Genomic DNA, 17,561 nt, shown 5'->3' with positions numbered 1-17,561 from the left:
CTATCCGATAGCGTGTTGAAATACCGCCTAAGTTCTGCAACACAAAATGTGCAGAATGCAATTGTGAACTGTACCCCGCTTTTTTTTCTATTTGAGCATAATCGAGAAGTAGCCCATATAACGAACTACATGTGCCATAAAGATATTGTTGAGGTAACAGCAGATCCATTACCAACACTGGATGAAATCGCAAATTCAGTACAGGATGATGCAGCAGGGGCTATCAGTACCTTCTCTGGCACGACTAGGAACACATTTAAGGGTACCCTACGCCTCTGTCAATTTGTTTATATCCATATATATTGCTATTTACAATAAAATTCTTTCATAGGAAAAAAAGTTGTGAAATTAGAGTATGAAGCATATATACCAATGGCTGAAAAAGTATTAATGCAGCTTGTGCGAGAAGCGAGAAATAAATGGAATTTGCAACACGTAGCTATTTATCATAGAATAGGTACTGTTCCTGTGGGGCAGACCAGCGTTGTGGTAGCGACATCATCAACCCATAGAGCAGATTCAATGGAGGCAACGCGCCATCTTATTGATCGTTTGAAAGAAAAATGTCCTATATGGAAGAAGGAGGTGTATGAGGATGGTAGCGTGTGGAAAGGGCAATGCCATTAAAGATAATTGATAAGTAAGCCAAAACGAAAAATCTGCAGCAAAATTCCCTAGAAACGGCTATCTTTGATTCTAACGCAAATAAAGTTGAACTTTCGCTATCATACAAAGAAACATGAATTGACATTAAAGCTCAAGTTTCCATTGCATTGAACTCAACATAGTCGATCAGTTTGTTACATTATCAGACTAGTTGAAATTTAACCCATTCTTTCTGTATCGACAGTAAAGTTCGACAAAGGCTGTGCTACATCTGCATTTGAAACATTTAAAATCGAAGAATAATTCTTTACACTTACTTTCGTTTGGTTAATCTAAGCGCTTCAAGGGCTTAAATTGTTACGTTGCATGAATAATGCCTCTGAGAAAGGGTACATCATTTCAAAATATAGTCAAGAATATCTAATGATAAAGTTAAGATTCTGCAAACAATATCTTTAAAAGCTTCCGAGCTTTTTATAACCAATCTCCACGCATGATTAACAAATATGGGTAGAACAATAACGAGGCAACAGAAAAAGAGAAAAAAAGAACTAGTTCCATTTTATTTTGTGTTTTCGTAAAAAATACTTTTTTCAACTTCTCTTTCTTTCCTCTACACATTTAAATCTGTCCCTCCATCTAAACCCTGCATTCGCATTACTATGTTGCCTTCAGGCCAACCACACATTTCAACCTCTGACGGCAATCAGCAAGACAATCAAAATTTCTATAGGTAACCATGGCCGCGCCTTCTATTTTAAATGCTGCTTTCACAAGTTAGGTGATATATCAATTCTTTTGACGGTATTCCTTTCCAAAATAGTCATGAGAGCCAAAATATGATGAACCACCAAACAGGCTACAACCAACAGCCGCCTTGCTACTATCATAAACAGGAGCCATTATTACTAGATCCATCTTTACGAACAGTCTATTTAGGAAATATACCAAATGATATATCTGTATCGACTATATTAGATTCCGTTAAAGCAGGGCCTATTCAGTCGATTCGTCCATTGCCAGAAAGGAACGGATTGTTCATCACCTTTCTAGATGCAATAACAGCCCATTACTTTTTTCAGAGAGCGAGTGATCCCAAAAGTCGACTGACCGTAGAGGGTAATGAATTGAAAATAGGATGGGGTAAACCTAGTTTACTACCAACAGCATTGCATGCAGCTATTCAAAATGGAGCAACCCGCAATGTCTATCTTGGTCTTTTGGACGATATAACTGAGGAAGAACTTAGAGAGGATTTATCACGATTTGGACACATAGAGCATGTTAAAATTATTCCCGAGAAGCATATTGCCTTTGTTCATTTTTTATGCGTCTCTAATGCAGTAAAATGTGTAAATACACTTCAACTAGAAAGTAAATGGAAGGCCAAACGTATCAACTATGGCAGAGACAGATGTGCTCCTGCACGTAGTATACGATACCCTCATTATCAGCCTCAACATTCACAGCAACAGCATTTGTACATGCTTCCGAATACAGCAATCTATCAGCCAGCACCTTCCTCGACAAACTTTTCCTCACATCATCATTATAATAATGTACAATACGCTCCATTTGATACAACAACAGCAGCAGCCATGATGTCACCTTCATCAAGACTACCTCCATATTTATATCATCAACAACCACAGCATTTTGTCACAGAAGAAGTGGCAAACCGAACTATTTATTTGGGTAACCTTCATCCAGATACAACTGCCGAGGACATATGCAATTCTGTACGTGGGGGCATTTTATCACAATTGAGATTCATGCCAGAGAAACATATTGCCTTTGTTACATTTCTGGATTCGAATGCAGCGCTTTCCTTCATGCACCAAGTGAATCAGCATGCTATCATCATTAAGAATCGTCGTTTGAAAGTAGGTTGGGGAAAACCCTCCGCTTTACCGTCAGATGTGTTTCGAGCTGTTCAACAAGGAGCGACACGCAATGTCTATATTGGGAATATCGATTTTGCCAATATTCTCGATGAAAATTCATTCGAAGAAAGATTGAGGGATGACTTTAGTCAATTTGGGGACATCGAACTAATTAACACCTTGAAAGAAAAGAATTGCGCTTTTGTCAATTTCATGAGCATCAGTAGTGCCATGAATGCCATCGAAGGAATTAGGAATAAAGAGGAATATGAGAAATTTAGGATAAGTTATGGAAAAGATCGATGTGGGAACCCGCCAAAAATATACAAAGCACGTGCCAGACTCGCTGACGATTTGGTAGATAATACGCTATCGAGTAATAGATCGAATATCACAACAGCAGCAGCAGACGATCAGCAACAGCAGCAGCCATTCACAACGAGTACTACTATTAACGATACTATACACACCACTTCTAATATGATTACATCCAACAAGGATACGGATACCACAAATAATGTATAGAAGGCTACTTTATCTGTTCAGCAGTGATATTATACGTATCATATACACAATTCTATTTATATAGTATGGCATTCACAATAGTTCCTATTTAATAGCCAAATTTACTACTACTTCTATGTAATAATATATCACGAAATGATTAATTCTGAAAAAGAGCGGATTTGTATAATCTAGTTATTATATCTTTTGCTTAACTGGATATGCAAGGTTTCAGGGCCCAATAAACCAATTCCACCACCATTAGCATTCTTAAGGCCATGAAGATGTTCACTACGAGGGGCTAATTTCCAAGTGTATCTTTTCAAAAACATAGCTTGCATTATTCTTTGCTCCTGTAAACTGAAGTTTTTACCGATGCAAGTTCGTGGACCATCTCCGAAGGGCATCCACATGCTTTGAGATCTGTAGCTAGGATGTTCTTTATTGAATCTATCAGGATTAAATATCGAGGGACGTTCCCAATATTCATCTAAATGATGAACACAATAAAGCTCCTAAAATGAAGGATAGAAAGTATGCATATTTTAAAACCAGTAAGCTTTGTGATAATTCATTAACAACACTCACGATTGCAACACGTGTCTCTTTAGGAATAAGATATCTGCCCAAAACCGTGTCTTTAGTGACTATACGAGGAAGGTTACCAGAGGTAGGAGGATTGATACGCATAGTTTCCAATATACAGCTGTTCAAGTAGGTCAACTGCTTCAATTCTGCCTCAGTGGGAATAACGTCCTCTGGTGAATCCCCGAGAATGCCTAATACTTCTTTGCGTGCTTTTTCTTGAATATCAGGGTTGGCGGCGAGATAATACAAAAAGGAAGCCGTTGCGCTAGCCGTTGTTTCATGACCTGTATACACCATAAAGATGATGAGTACCCCTCTATGAAACGAAAGGACGCATACAATTAGATTCATAGGTAAGTAGAAACTTACCAGCAACAAAGAATACAGCTAAATTTGAAACTAGTTCTCCATCGGTCAAATATGCATTCGTATTATCAGAGTGGCCATTAGCAGCCATGATCATGAGCGAGAGCAGGTCTTTGTTATTGCTTCCTCTGCCAATAGCATTTCTACGTTCTGTAATTATATCAGCCAGGATTTTGCGGAGGCTTTCATTCGCCAAGCGAGCGCGATTTCGATAGGGAATGTATTTAGAAGGGATACGAGCATAAGCTGGGAATAAGTATACGAAAGGATCTCTAACAATGCCTATAAATTAAAAGATAAATCATTTAGTTTATATTATAATCAATTTTGGTTCTGCTAGCACATACTGAATGCTTGTTTGTACAATGTAGCGTAAGGTGAATTGGGATCAGTTACAGCTTGCATATCAAAATCCTGAAGAAAACATATTAAGAATATACTCTGAACCGTTACTATAATTCGTATCTTATCCTAAATTTGCTTACAAAGATCCCTAGACCAAGACAGTCGAGAGCATATCTACAAATAAAATGAAGAAAAACAAAAAAAAGGTTACACATACTGACGAAGGATAACCAGACGTATCACTCTTTTGTACTATAAACGTTTGACTCATACCTTCGCATGTAGTCAGCCGCATCAATGATACCATTTCGACTATATTCATTCATAGAAGCGAACATCCTTAGAGCAATCTGACCAAATGTTTCTATTGGCATAGCTCTGTGGAACACCGGATTGGCAATGCCTCTTTGTCTTTTCCAGTCTGTATAATTAGCGTTTCCCATGTTGGGCTCTTGATTTGTTAAGATAAGATCCTACATTCAGATCGAAGTTGTCGCCATAAGTTAATAAATGATTATGTGCTTAAACGCAGTCGCTCTCTTGTTCTATAACACTTTACTCGATCCATAGTCACTTGTTCCTTCGGATAGGTATAGACATCCTTTAATAAAGTTTGTAATAAAATCGGATCACCCACTGTCACCGTCCAGCGACCTAAGATATACTTTAAGCAAAGGCCATGCTCAGCTATTAAAGGAAGCATCAATTTTTTAATTCGGACATCATGACTTTCACCGATCATGATACTCCAGAACCAACGCAATGAATTGACCTTTGGGATATGGCGGAGGTGCTTTGGGACAACAAGGGCTTTCCAGAGTGATCTGACAACGTAGCTACCGGCGAATACAGAGCAAAGGATGCTGAGGAAATAATTCCGTTCTGCACGCGTAAAAGTTGCAGTGAGCTTATTCAACGATGAAACAATCCGCGTAACATCGACACAATCCACAGCAATTGGTAGAGAAATAGCGTTCATTTTGATAAAATTACTAAACAAGCGGTAAGGGAAAAGAAACAATATGTAAAATTTAAAGAGAAGAAGACGATGAAAAGAGGTTTATTCTCCATGTTTAACGAAAATCAAGGATTTGTGTGGAGGGAAAACTGAAATTTCTTGTACATGCATCAATGCATTTTGTTAGCCGTATATGGGTAAAGACCGAAAAAACACCTTTTTCGAAGCAGGTATTAAACAGAACAATGAGTTTGTGTAAAGTTGGCTTTTAATGCTATATTTTTGTGTCTAACAAGTGTGTAATCAAGAAGTAATAGACTAAAGTAGGTATAATTTTTTACATTGTAATTGCCGTAAAGATGTCTAATGGATGATTAGTTATGTTCATATCATATTTGCACACTCATCGAAATTATGCTGCATGATCTGATACTGTCATGGGATTATTGTTTCTGGGCTCTAGTTCCAAGCTACGTTCGTACAGGAAATCGATATCTTTGCTTGTTTCGAGTTGCATTTTTATATATACTTGGATTTCAGGCACATATTGGAAATTGTAAGGTGGTGATTGAAACTGTTTGATCTCACGAATTACTTCTGCTGCTTTCTGCCTTTTGGCGAAATTGATCAAATTATTGGATTTTTTCAACATATCAGGATTTCCATCTTCAATGAAGGTTAAATCCTGAAGATAAATGCCCAAAAAAGGTATACATGGTGGGTTCACTGAGTGAATCATTTCCCGATACTCTTGAAAATTCTTATTCGAGCCCATGATTTTTCGAATATGCGCAAGTCCTTGATTCGTACGACCGCTGACTAGCTCCCATGTTTTTTTCAGTCTTGCCACAGCACTATTATCAAACGCAGAAAGTACGGCCATGCACGTGTTGAAATTGTTCATCTGAAGACAACGCTATTTTTATGGTAAAAAAATTATAGGTTTTACTTTTCGTTTCTTTTTATATGTTATGCACAGAAATATAAGAACTTACATTGGCAACTTGAGCCCAATATTTCAGTAATACCACTCGTTTTTTGGCTTCCTTATTGCTCAAAATGGTTCCTGTGACCCACGCTGTCAAGCGGTTACAGTAATCAATAGACTGCTTCACATTAACAGCTGTTGATCCATCCTTACACCAAGCTTTTCCCAAGCATTCAATTGGTTGAATTGAGCTATATAGTTTGAAGTCCAAGATGGTTAGCTGTCGAGCCATTTCCAAAGGGTCCGTGTCTAATAAATGAATGTGCTGCAAGTTTTTCGGCATGATAGGCATAGGACCATACAATGCATTTGGTATCAGCTTCTTCAACCCTCCAGTGTTCTCCTCTAGCTCTCTTCTCTTTCGAATGAGCCGGTTAAGCTGCTCTGCAGAAAAAGAAGATGAATCGCAAATAACAGTGTTCGCAAAAAACTGGAGTTTGTCGAGAATAAATTCATCTTCGTCATTGTAATAGTTTTCCAACCAATTTTTCATGACGTTGAAGACACTATGTAAATAAAGTTAAAATAAGTTTACACACGTAAGCATCAGTAGTAAGCCTTTTCCTTACCGTAGTCTAACTAACTTCTGCTTTTTATCAGTCCATATTTCTAATTCATCGGGTGTTAAGCTCTCAGGAGGGGCTAAATTGTAGCGCTCCTGTAACAAAGCAACGAACTCTTCTGTTGTGCAAAAAGATCGATAAGTGAGCAAAAAATTTGCAATAAAACTCATATCTAAGGTCAACCAAGGATGATTAGGTCAGGAAACATTTCACTTATAAGTCAATTTTGCAAGTACTCTTACCGATATAATCATGAAGTGTCAACCGTTCAACTAGTACCTCTAAAGTTCCACCCTTAATATTCTTGTCTTGCGTAAATTCAATATCGTTCTCATCGTAGTCATAACCCAAAAACCAAAACTGTGACCTAGCCGTGGCCTGAGCATTATCGCTCGCGCCGTTGGTCATTACATTGTTATTGCTGAGTTGTCGATTGATAATAGTGCGTTTATTAGAACTGTTTATAGAACGAGGTAATTTGATGCTGGTTTGTTTCTGTAAAGATTCGTTCTGCTGTGCAGAATTGTTAATTGATACTTGCTGTGGTAATGGCGCTTCTTTGCTGGGAGAACGTATCGATAAATAGTGAGGTCCATTGTGAGGAGAAGAGGCTATCGAGGTAACCTCATTGAAAGAAGTATTGTTTGGAGTAATTGTACTATTATCGCAAGTGTCAGTTCCATCCTTATTATAAACGCTATTGGTACTCATGCCACCGTCTTCTGTTCTCATTAGCCAAACTTTTCTTTCAGCTACCATTTGCACTACAGTGGAAAATATCATCTCTATCGTATTCTCCACATTCGCAATATTATGCTCAACCGAAGCAACCGCTGTCGCTAAGTCCTTCTTAGTATCGGTTAATGTTTGTATGGCGCTGAACAGTAGCCCAACTGCATTATACAACCTCTGCTTGTTACAATAGTAGTCAGGCAGAGAATGGAGCTGACTCACATCTACATTACTGATGTCAATATCCTCTAATATAGTGAAATAGTTCCCGATCTGTGAAGTCAAGTTTTGAAATAAAAGGATAAAATTGGACCTAGACTTTTGCTCCAAAATTAGACTTTGCCCACCACTTGAAGGATGTGTTGACAATATACTATTGCCATCATGAAACTGACCCTGCTGCTCTTCTTTTGAATGACATAGAAATGTCGTTGCTTTACACAAAGCATCTGTAGAACCAACGATTTGTTTTGCATGAGTTTGTAAACTGACGACTAAATCCTGATTTAAAGGATGCTTGGCTCGAATACTGTTTGCGTTGATAATAGTACCACTATCTCTTTTATTCGCTATTGCTCCATTATTATTGCCATGAGGCGCTATTGCAGCTACAAATTCGCTGTCATTTACTTTTAATATGGGTTCGATTTGCTGAATTTGGACGTTTTTTGTTTGACATATAGTTACAAATTTTCTTGTAGCGGTGAGAACATCAGCTGCATCACGTTTCACCTTATTATTATCCATATTATCTGTATTGATATCATTCACTGCTTTGGCCGATAAAATGAGTTTGGCTAAAGTTGAAAGGACTAATCGTAAAGATTCTTTAACCTCTTGATCTTGCAGATGTATGGCATCTTTGTCGAGTGAGCGAGAGGAGTACAGCATGTATCGAACTGCATCAACGACAGCGTAAGTTTCTGTTCTAAATTCATTTGCATTTTCAGTGTTTATGATAGCTCTTTGAAGGTCTTGAACTGATCGAGCAATATTCGTGGCAATTGTTCTCCAGTCACGGGGTATATTTTCTTCGAATAACATCTTATTGTGTGCATTTGGACTGTTATTCATCCGGTTGCTGCCATAAAATCCATTCATCGTGGTGGCTTTCCCCTTGATACTCTCGGTTTTTCTTGTGCACATCTGACGTAAGGACATTCATTTAGATATAAGAATCTCGTGGAAGCGTTTAAGTTGCTTTGATTAAATCTTTACCGCATCATCAGCTTTTGAGCTACAGTTAGCTTTCTGTGCCTCATTACAGTATGTGGTATGTTTACACCTTTCCCCTAATGCTGTTGGCTGTTAAACCTAAATTAATAAAGCTATTGATTTACAAGTTAGAATTTGTCATTCAAGAGTTACATACCTCACATTGGCATTTTATAGAATTACAACAAGAGCTGTAGTTCTTGCCGTGCTGTTTAGCGGTTGCCCTTGATCCGAACTCATTAGTATCGATTCTGAGCTTACTTTCGTCATCACATTTATCTTGCTCAACGCTGCAACAGCTATCGTCTTCTTCATTTTCGGATTCTAAAAGTGCTGGGTGAGTGTAGCGTAAGCCGCCTGTCCGTTGGTTAAAGTAAAATTTTGTTCGCCCATCAGTTGCTATATGCATTGTCCAGCCTTCGGGCAAAGGCGGTGTGTGTTCATCATCATTCTCTTCATCCAATTCGTTTGCCACTGCGGATGTTCTTATACTGTTTCTTATCGACGATTGGAATGACTTCCTGTTATTCGTATTGTTTTTTTCTCGGGCTGTGGTCGCTGTATTGCTGGTAAATGCAAATTCCGTTGAATTTTTCGCACTTCTGCTTGTAAGTGTATCCACAGAGTTGAGTGAGCAACCAGGAAATCCTGCGGTTTCTGTGTGCTTTTTAGTTTGCTGCTGCTGTTTATAGTTGTTAATATTGATACTGCTATTACTATTACTTTGACTGATAACCTCTACATAGTTACTAGGAAACCATCCCCGGTTTCCTTTACACCAGCCGTCCCACCAGCCAGAATCAAGCTGGTTGAGTACATCAATGGAGTCGCCCTCTTCGAATGATAGGGAGGAACTCTCGGTAGAAGAGTAAGTATATAAAGCTCTAACCGTACATAATATTTTTGGAAAATTGACTGTCTTAACCATGTAATGAAAGTGATGCTAATATAGAGGGGAGAATATACTTAAATAAGAGTAAAAGAGATGGTATAATTGTTCGTTAACCATCCCGAAAAGCTATATACGAATAAAATTTTTTGCCAAGGTAACACAAATTTAGTTATCAATGCTTTATTGCCAAAAGTGAGCCCTTGTCATTGGTCATGGAGGCGAATTGCCTCTTTCCCATTTGATTGAGCCGTTACGATAACTGTTCTAAAAGCTTACGAAACGAATTATTGAAGCCAATTAAAAGAGAAGAGCAATCCAGCTTAGAGTAGGCAACAAATAAAAGCAGAAGCTATTTTATACAGTACTAGTTTAGCAAAAATAAATATGGCTAAATGAATATAAATAATATATAGTTGATAGAGGTATGTTATAACGCAAGACGTTCAATCTTATAGGTTAAATCGATATAAATAAGATCAATGAAGGTAACTACTAACAAAAACTTCACACATGCCCACGAAGTATATGTTGAGCTTTTTCAGCTATCTTGGCTGGTGATTGGTACCCATTGTTTGCTCTCTTTGATGCAGTAGATACAAGTATGTCATCTTCATTCATTTTAAAAACCCCGTCGTCATCCTCATTATCGTCATCTTCTGAAAGATTACAGGCAGAGTCTGCATCGCCAAGATATGTTATAAAACGGTTTAGTCTGCTTAGATTATCTACAATAATGACGTTCTCAGGCACATTCTGTAAAGCTGGACATCCAATTAAACGGCGCAAATACAAAGTGATTTCGTTGATTCGCTCTTCATAAACAGTAATTTTTTCCGTTGTTGTGGCTATTGTGTTATCATCACTTCCTAAGATGTCAAGGGCACGCATCCATGATTCTAAACTTAAAAATGCTACTGCAAATTCGGCTTGTATCATCACAGTATCTTCCAGGCTTCTATTAAAATCGTTCCCAGCTACTGCTTCCCCATTATCAGTAAACGAGGAGCGTAATTTGGCCTGAAGTTTACGGATGGGTATACGGAGTGCTTCGCCATTTTCTAGTTCTTCTAAACCTTGCTTTTGCTTTTGTGGATCTTTGTTTCGTAAAAGAGTGGAGCCCACAAGAATATGAATCATATATTTTTTAAGTGTTTCATCCAAATGATTTAAAAGTTCTTTTTGGGCATTAGAAGAGGCGCTGCATGTCATGCATCGAGGAATACGATGAATCAGGGAGGAGAGGTGTTTTTCAACTTCTTCTAACTCGTCCCGCCAAAGACATTCTGATAGAAGACCAACTGTCGCTAACCAATTAACCAAGCGTTGATCATTATCCATGCTCTCATCAGTCGTTGCTTCGGTTAATAGTATGATATCAAGAAAAGCGGTTACATTGCTATTACTGTGGGCAATGTCGTCAACGTCGTCCTCATCTTGACAAGCAAACATTACAACCAATTTATCAAATTGAATACGAAGATTATCCAATAAGTGTAAATTCGACAAGATAGCCATTGGAACGGTTACAGGGGCATTGTAAGAAAGAGAAAGATTCGAAAGAGAGAATTTTTTGGCAGATGACACGCAGTTTGATTGATTTCGTATAATTTCACAAGTTTCAATCCAAGCTTGGCTGTTGTAGACATCATACACTACAGCACCATTGTCATCTTCATACAGATCAGGATCAACCCAAGAAAAAGATTGCATCCACATATCACTTTGCTCTGTCATAGCATCACTTCCTTCTATCAAATGCAGATCACCACCATCGAAACATTTACTGTTAGTCACAGCACAAGACCAGAAATAGCGACTAAGACGGTGAGCGAGCTTATTGGGTAACACGAGAGACATTTGAAATGCAGCGGTTGCATAAGCACGAGAGTAGAGTTGAGCAATTACATTTTCGTCCAGATCATTTTCGTCCAGATCATTTTCGTCGTTGCTTAAAGTATCAACCGAATTGATCATGCGGAAACAAGAATAAACCATTGATAAACGGTTGGGAGCCTGGGATGATCCACCGTCTCCACCAACGCATTTCAATTCATTCAATTTAATCCACATACAAACTCGATTCAATGCTTCTTCAGGTGTTGTCTCAACATTGCGCGTATTTCCGCCTATTACGACATCAAAACCGAACAAATGATGGCAGACTAACAAAATACACTCTTTCATGAAGTGTAAGAAGATCACGGAAGAGTTTCCAATCACCAATTCCCCTTCGGCCCTTAAAGACTTGGCAAGTATCGAGTAAATCTTCTCGCATTTCAGTTCGCCTGCCGTTTTGACTTTTTCTTCCATAAGTCCTCCTCTTCTGAACTTTTTGTTTTTAGTCTTTGATGCATGAACACGCTTTAGTCTAAAGGAAGAGTTTAACATCGACTTGATATATGGTAAAAAGACTTGAATTATGCAAATGATGAAAACAACATTACGTAGCGTGGACCTAAAAGAGGAAAGCGCAATAAAATAATAAGTAAAACAGGTGAGCATTGTCAGTGCGAAGGCATATAAACTTACCATCCATCATTGATGCTGAAGAAGGAGCTTAATGTGGATTGCTGTTGTAAAGATGAGATATGTGTAGCATTAAAGCTGTTCGCTGTTGTAGAAGCTTGATTTAAAGGATTATTGTTGTTATCACTGGGTATTCTGTTTGCTTTAGACGTATGGTGATGATTACGATATTGCTCAGAATAACTGGATCCACCACTCGTTAAAGGTGATGTGGAGAAGAAAGTAATACACATAAACAAAGCCATAAACACTCGGTTCGAAATATTCGAAGCAACAGGTGGAGTTTCTGGATCTGTCGACGAAGATCTACTCGATGATGAATCATATTCATCTTGCTCACGTGTAATATTATACTTGGTACGTTTTCTACTAGCTGCTCTACGCTGTTGAGCAGTTTGCTGCTTTTGACTCTCTCTTTCGAGCAATTGCTGTTTTTGAAGCATCTTTTCTCTCTGCTCCTTTTGACTCAGGTATTGTTGCAGAACTTCGGCGCCGCCCGGTAATTGCTTAAGGATTTGTTGTAAAGTTTGATTTTCTTGTCGAAGATCTTCTCCTGTCTTTTTCAAATGAATTATATACTCAGTCGCTTTTCGGAGGATAGTGGCTTTATTAAGTTTGGTGGCAACAGCCACGCCATCTAAATACTCTTCGCCGTCCTCAGCATCATCATCCTCGTCGTCGACACCTTTATGAGACCGCTTGTTGTTTACATTGTTCGAGGAACGGCTGGAATTATCTTTCACTTTCGCATAAAGAAGAGCGGGTACGGCATTCTTTAATTCAGCAATTCGATCATTAATGTTATTACGATAGCGTCTCTCAATGGCATTGTGGGCCGTCTTCTTTTGTTGACGCCCTGAAGTAGGTTGACTGTTGTTCGTTCCAACGTTGAAACTGCCACCATTAGTTTGACTGTTATTGTATTTTAAGCGTTGAATGGGGAGTTTGGCTATTAAGGGTATCTTTAGTATATTATCTTTCTGATTGGCTTATCGGCTAAATTAAGCGAACAAAAAAACTTTTTTTATTATTAATACACACCTTGCGTTCCTTCTGTGGACGAATTCACTGTTACTGATGGATTCCAAGTTGTTGGTATTGTTGTATGGTTCTGTGCAGCAGGTATAGCAGCAATAGAACTCGTAGATGTATCAATAACAGATGCTGCAGTTGTGGTTGGCTTATTACTTTCGGAAGTGGGTGATGCTGATTCGGGGAATTGGAAGAAGCTTATAGCTTGTTGATTTGAATTGGGCAAAGGGGGCGACAAAGACATTGTGGATTGCATATTCTGAGGTGGAGAATAAGGTAGGGATTCTGGACTAGCATAATCCTGTTTGGCTTTGCTATTATCAATTTCTTTAGTAACCCAATTTGTTGGTTGCGGCGGCAGGGTAGAAGAATTTCCGGTGGTTACGATATTATTATTTTCGATAAAGTTAGAATTTGTTGATACAACGGATGGATGCTGAGATACCACAATAGGTTGTTGAGCATTCGGTGGTAATAAATCTTTTAAGGGCTCATAAAGCAATGGTGTATTATTGGCGGAAGGTATATTGAAATAATCACTACTGTTCGTAGATTGAGCTGTACTAGCGGCAGCAGATGTTGCTGTAGTTGGTGTTGTAAAGATAGACTCAGCTTCTCTGCTCCTTAATAAAATATTTGCGTTATTGTTGAGATTTTGACTTCTACTGCTATTCGTCATGGTAGTAGTAGTGTCTATATTCAAGTTGTTACTCATTGGATTGAAAGGCTGACTATCCATTGGTAGGTATTTATCGAAATCTTGCCATAAATTCTGTTGAAGTAAGGCCGCTTGTGCCTGTTGTTGCAGTTCGAAATCAAATTGTGAAAGTGAAAAATAGGCAGCAGCCTCATCATCCCTATTGTTGATTCTATTACTACCGCCTCCATTACTTTGATCAGAATCTGCAAATAAGTTTATCGGAAGAGGCGCAAAAGCTTCCATTTTAAACACTGAAACTGAAAAAATAGTAAAGAAAAAGTAAAAAAAAAGAAGCTTCTCCACTCCTTTCCCCCCACTTCTAACCAGAAAATCAAAAAATCAAAAAATCATTTAAACTTTGTAATTCCGACTGCCAAATCCGTTTTTCTGTTGAAAAAATGGCCTGATTTTTTCTTTTTAAGTGATTCATTGTTAAAGATCATCGCTATATTTAGCTTAGTACACATTGACTCCACTCGAAAGCTTACTCTTTTTTAGATAGCACGAAGAAACTCAGGTCCAATGTTTGATTCGACAGTTTTGCTTGCATCGAACAGATTGTACAAACTGATATAAGGCTATTTCGCCTTCAAACGGCATCACAGCCGCAGAATTGTGGAAAGAGCCCATATTTCCATTTTCTGCATATAGGAACAGAAGCCACAGCTCCCTTTCTTGTGTCAAAAGAGCATAGATCTTGAAAGAGATTTATAGCCTTTTCTGACTTATTACTGTATTGATGAATACACAGTACACCATTACTTTTTAGAGCAGCATTCAGGAGTGAGTCTCATTTCAGTGATACTCTGCTTTTATTGTATCACATACATCAATAACGACATTCGAAAATGACAAGAATTTCACTCTTTGTAATATTAAACATAATTTATTTTAAATCTGCTGGTCGATAGTCAACTTGATCAAAAATAAAATGAACACGCATTCAATCTCTTGGGAAGGTCTACTGAATTGGATATATAAATTTGAATCACAACAGCACAGGTAAACCTTACATTCATATTCGATGGATTAATGCGGATTTGGTCAGCAAAAACTAATGCGTGCTACTTCCAACTTTCAGTTTATTCAACAGACAAAACAGAGAACTCAGTGGGTGTGACAAAGAACCATCAAATTAAATTAAGGTAATGTCAATATTTTGCGAATATAGTGAATGGGGATGCCCATTGAATACCAACAATTGAACTCTGCTCCAAAAGGTAAAGTTAAGGAGAAGACGAAAGATTACAGCTCTGCAGTTTAATCATTCATAATAAAGAATATAGTACATTAATCAATGAAGTCATTAACACAACAGTTTCAATTGCATAGACGTATGTCCTATGGAATAGGCTGTTCAACTGCTAAACCTGAAATTGCCATTAGGCGATATTGCTGCTCAAATATCCAAAAATAAGCAAGCTATTATGTGCCTCATATTTGCTCCATGGGCTACAGCCATCTTAAATGTGTAGATACTTTCCGTTACACTGATGGCTATTGGTGTTTTACAGTTTTTACAACATTTTTAGCCACTCAAGCAATTACAATTATTGACAGTAATGAATCATTAACAATTATTTGCCTATGGAATTGCAAATTAAAAGCACATAGAGTCACAGATATCACACTTTATTGGTATAGCGGGCTTACCAGCCTTATCTTACCTCAAATTTTATTCCTTATTCATACATTAGTTCACAGGGAGTTTTTTGCTTTTTTTATTTCATTGGATAACAAAACAATTCGTTCCTAATAGTAATAACGTAGTATCTGTTTATATTCTAGCCACTGTCGGCTGAGAGACTGGTCCATCAATCTTAGCCAAATGAGCGGCAAGAGGTAATATCATCGACGGTGATTAAAAGGGATATTGTTGATAATCTAAATATGGCAAATATAGGGTTACTGGATAGCACAGATACGTTCAGTTTGGATATCAATGGGTTGTTTATGGCTGTGTTGGATTAATTACTTCTTTGTGGCTGTATATTTGATTCTCATTGCTGTTGTTTGGGCTGTATCAAAATTTCCCGCAAAGTATCAGAACTGCAGCAGTTAATAAACACCATAACATTATGGTTGCAACAACTTCTCTCAGATTAACGCGCCTTTCTCGGGAAGCAGTTAAAGGTAATTTCAAGTAAATCTATATGAAAAGGTCAAAGCTAATTTAAATACGCTTCTCTGCAACAATTAGATTATATTATTCTATTACGGGGTTTTACACATTACTATTCAAATAGTATAGCACCATTGCAGATATTCGAAAAGTCATCATTACTGCAGCAAGAGGGTCATCGAGAGAGTAGCCAATATACCTCTACAATCATCAGTCCTCAACGAGGCTCAAATTTACTGACCGGATACTACGATCACAATTCGCAACAACAGCTTAATAGATCACATGTCGTAGCTATATCTCGATCATTTACTGGTCTATCAACCCTACTACCTCCTCCTAACCCACCTCATATAGGATTACGAAAGCAACAACAACAAGCTTCTTCCCATTCATCTTGCTGGCACTGCTATTGCTCAACCGCATCTATTACAGCACGGAAAACCAGATATTGTCGATAGCAATTTACATGCTAAGTACGACAAAATTCTTGATCTTCACTAGTATTTTTCAATACTACGTTATACAGTTGACACTAGCCTTTAAACGAATAATAGATTTCTGCGCAAAAGTTAAAAGCTTATAATAAAAGTAAACAAATATTTGGCGTTTCTTTTCCGGCGTTCGATTTTTAATCTGGAAATGTTCCTTTCCGTTTCTTCTCCTTAATCAAAACATTAAGAGATGCGTTTGAATTGCAATATAAGTAACAATTTAGGAAAATGAAAAAGGGTCCAAATGTTAGCAAGAGAATTTTAAGCGTTCCCTTCGCCCTTGTTTAGGGTGCTTAATTGGCTCAGAGTTCTTTTAATAGATGATAGCTTAAACCTTCAGAAGCTTAAACACATACCTGTAAAATACAATATGATAGTATCTACGCGGTTGCTCCTACATCTAATGAATTATTGGATTCACTTTATGCGGGATACAATAACATACTTTGATGACTCATTGAGCATCTAGACGATGCTACATCCTGCACAAGACAGTGAGGGAGAGCGAGACAAAGTGTAAAGGGAGTTTATTTAGCACCCCTTTTTTCTATGAAGAAGCGGAATGGCCATAGACACACAATTGAGAGCCTCACATATTTGAAAAGAGATAAATAACATCAAGCTCAACAATTATTTGTTACAGCAAGAATCTCCTCGTTATTCTGCATCTAGTGGCGAGTCTGTCTTCATTTTGCTCGCATACCCTTGGAAAGATTGCTTTCTAATTCTGCGTATAAAACAATAAAACAGTGTGAAAGGAGACAAAAAGGGGGTTGATATCAATCTCAACAACTTTGTACGACCAGTTACACATAACACAAAGCATTATTGTTTGAACTTTCCAAATTCGAGGACCTCAGAGAAGCTATCCTTTCTTTCACTCTTTTCTCATTTTCTATTATTTAATACCATTTTCTATATCATTATTATATATATATATATATAATTTCCCAAAATAATCCTAATCTAAGCTTCGTAACTACTGTTCTCAATATAGCAAAAGACTTATATTCTCCAACTTTGAAAAAGTGAACGCAAAGCTCAACA

General features: G+C 37.7%; 7 protein-coding genes across 7 annotated transcripts; 2 read left to right on the top strand and 5 right to left on the bottom strand.

The window, feature by feature from the left end:
- Positions 1-129: 129 nt before the first annotated feature.
- Positions 130-627, top strand: BDF20DRAFT_839204 (Molybdopterin biosynthesis MoaE; the record flags this gene model as incomplete). The annotated part of the gene is made up of 2 exons (XM_053079249.1): positions 130-262; positions 332-627. The coding sequence occupies 2 exons, from the start codon at positions 130-132 to the stop codon at positions 625-627; spliced, it is 429 nt and encodes a 142-aa protein (XP_052932492.1).
- A 409-nt stretch (positions 628-1,036) lies between these two features.
- Positions 1,037-3,099, top strand: BDF20DRAFT_153933 (uncharacterized protein). Its single transcript, XM_053074812.1, has one exon. It carries the CDS (start codon positions 1,446-1,448, stop codon positions 3,012-3,014), a length of 1,569 nt encoding a protein of 522 aa, XP_052932491.1. The 5' UTR covers positions 1,037-1,445; the 3' UTR covers positions 3,015-3,099.
- An 85-nt stretch (positions 3,100-3,184) lies between these two features.
- BDF20DRAFT_907967 (cytochrome P450) lies at positions 3,185-4,352 on the bottom strand (the record flags this gene model as incomplete). The annotated part of the gene is made up of 4 exons (XM_053083432.1): positions 3,185-3,508; positions 3,582-3,796; positions 3,951-4,229; positions 4,295-4,352. The coding sequence occupies 4 exons, from the start codon at positions 4,350-4,352 to the stop codon at positions 3,185-3,187; spliced, it is 876 nt and encodes a 291-aa protein (XP_052932490.1).
- A 604-nt stretch (positions 4,353-4,956) lies between these two features.
- BDF20DRAFT_801870 (uncharacterized protein) lies at positions 4,957-5,169 on the bottom strand (the record flags this gene model as incomplete). Its single annotated transcript, XM_053076404.1, has 1 exon — positions 4,957-5,169. A coding segment is annotated over one exon (213 nt), but the record flags the coding sequence as incomplete, so codon positions are not given.
- A 322-nt stretch (positions 5,170-5,491) lies between these two features.
- On the bottom strand, positions 5,492-8,792 carry BDF20DRAFT_153942 (ras guanine nucleotide exchange factor domain-containing protein). Its single transcript, XM_053074814.1, has 4 exons — positions 7,044-8,792; positions 6,808-6,973; positions 6,246-6,744; positions 5,492-6,166 (listed from the first exon to the last, which is right to left on the bottom strand). The coding sequence occupies exons 1-4, from the start codon at positions 8,692-8,694 to the stop codon at positions 5,663-5,665; spliced, it is 2,820 nt and encodes a 939-aa protein (XP_052932488.1). The 5' UTR covers positions 8,695-8,792; the 3' UTR covers positions 5,492-5,662.
- On the bottom strand, positions 8,793-9,910 carry BDF20DRAFT_153941 (uncharacterized protein). The gene has a single exon (XM_053074813.1). It carries the CDS (start codon positions 9,674-9,676, stop codon positions 8,891-8,893), a length of 786 nt encoding a protein of 261 aa, XP_052932487.1. The 5' UTR covers positions 9,677-9,910; the 3' UTR covers positions 8,793-8,890.
- On the bottom strand, positions 9,733-14,172 carry BDF20DRAFT_991056 (uncharacterized protein). Its single transcript, XM_053085337.1, has 3 exons — positions 13,208-14,172; positions 12,170-13,115; positions 9,733-12,095 (listed from the first exon to the last, which is right to left on the bottom strand). Exons 1-3 carry the CDS (start codon positions 14,139-14,141, stop codon positions 10,145-10,147), a joined length of 3,831 nt encoding a protein of 1,276 aa, XP_052932486.1. The 5' UTR covers positions 14,142-14,172; the 3' UTR covers positions 9,733-10,144.
- Between the last annotated feature and the right edge of the window lie 3,389 nt (positions 14,173-17,561).

Source organism: Mycotypha africana (genome assembly GCF_025528875.1).
Source record: "Mycotypha africana strain NRRL 2978 chromosome Unknown BDF20scaffold_11, whole genome shotgun sequence".
NCBI classification, from domain to species: domain Eukaryota; kingdom Fungi; phylum Mucoromycota; class Mucoromycetes; order Mucorales; family Mycotyphaceae; genus Mycotypha; species Mycotypha africana.
The sequence above is the reverse complement of the archived record's forward strand: the minus strand, read 5'-3'. Positions and strand labels throughout refer to the sequence as shown.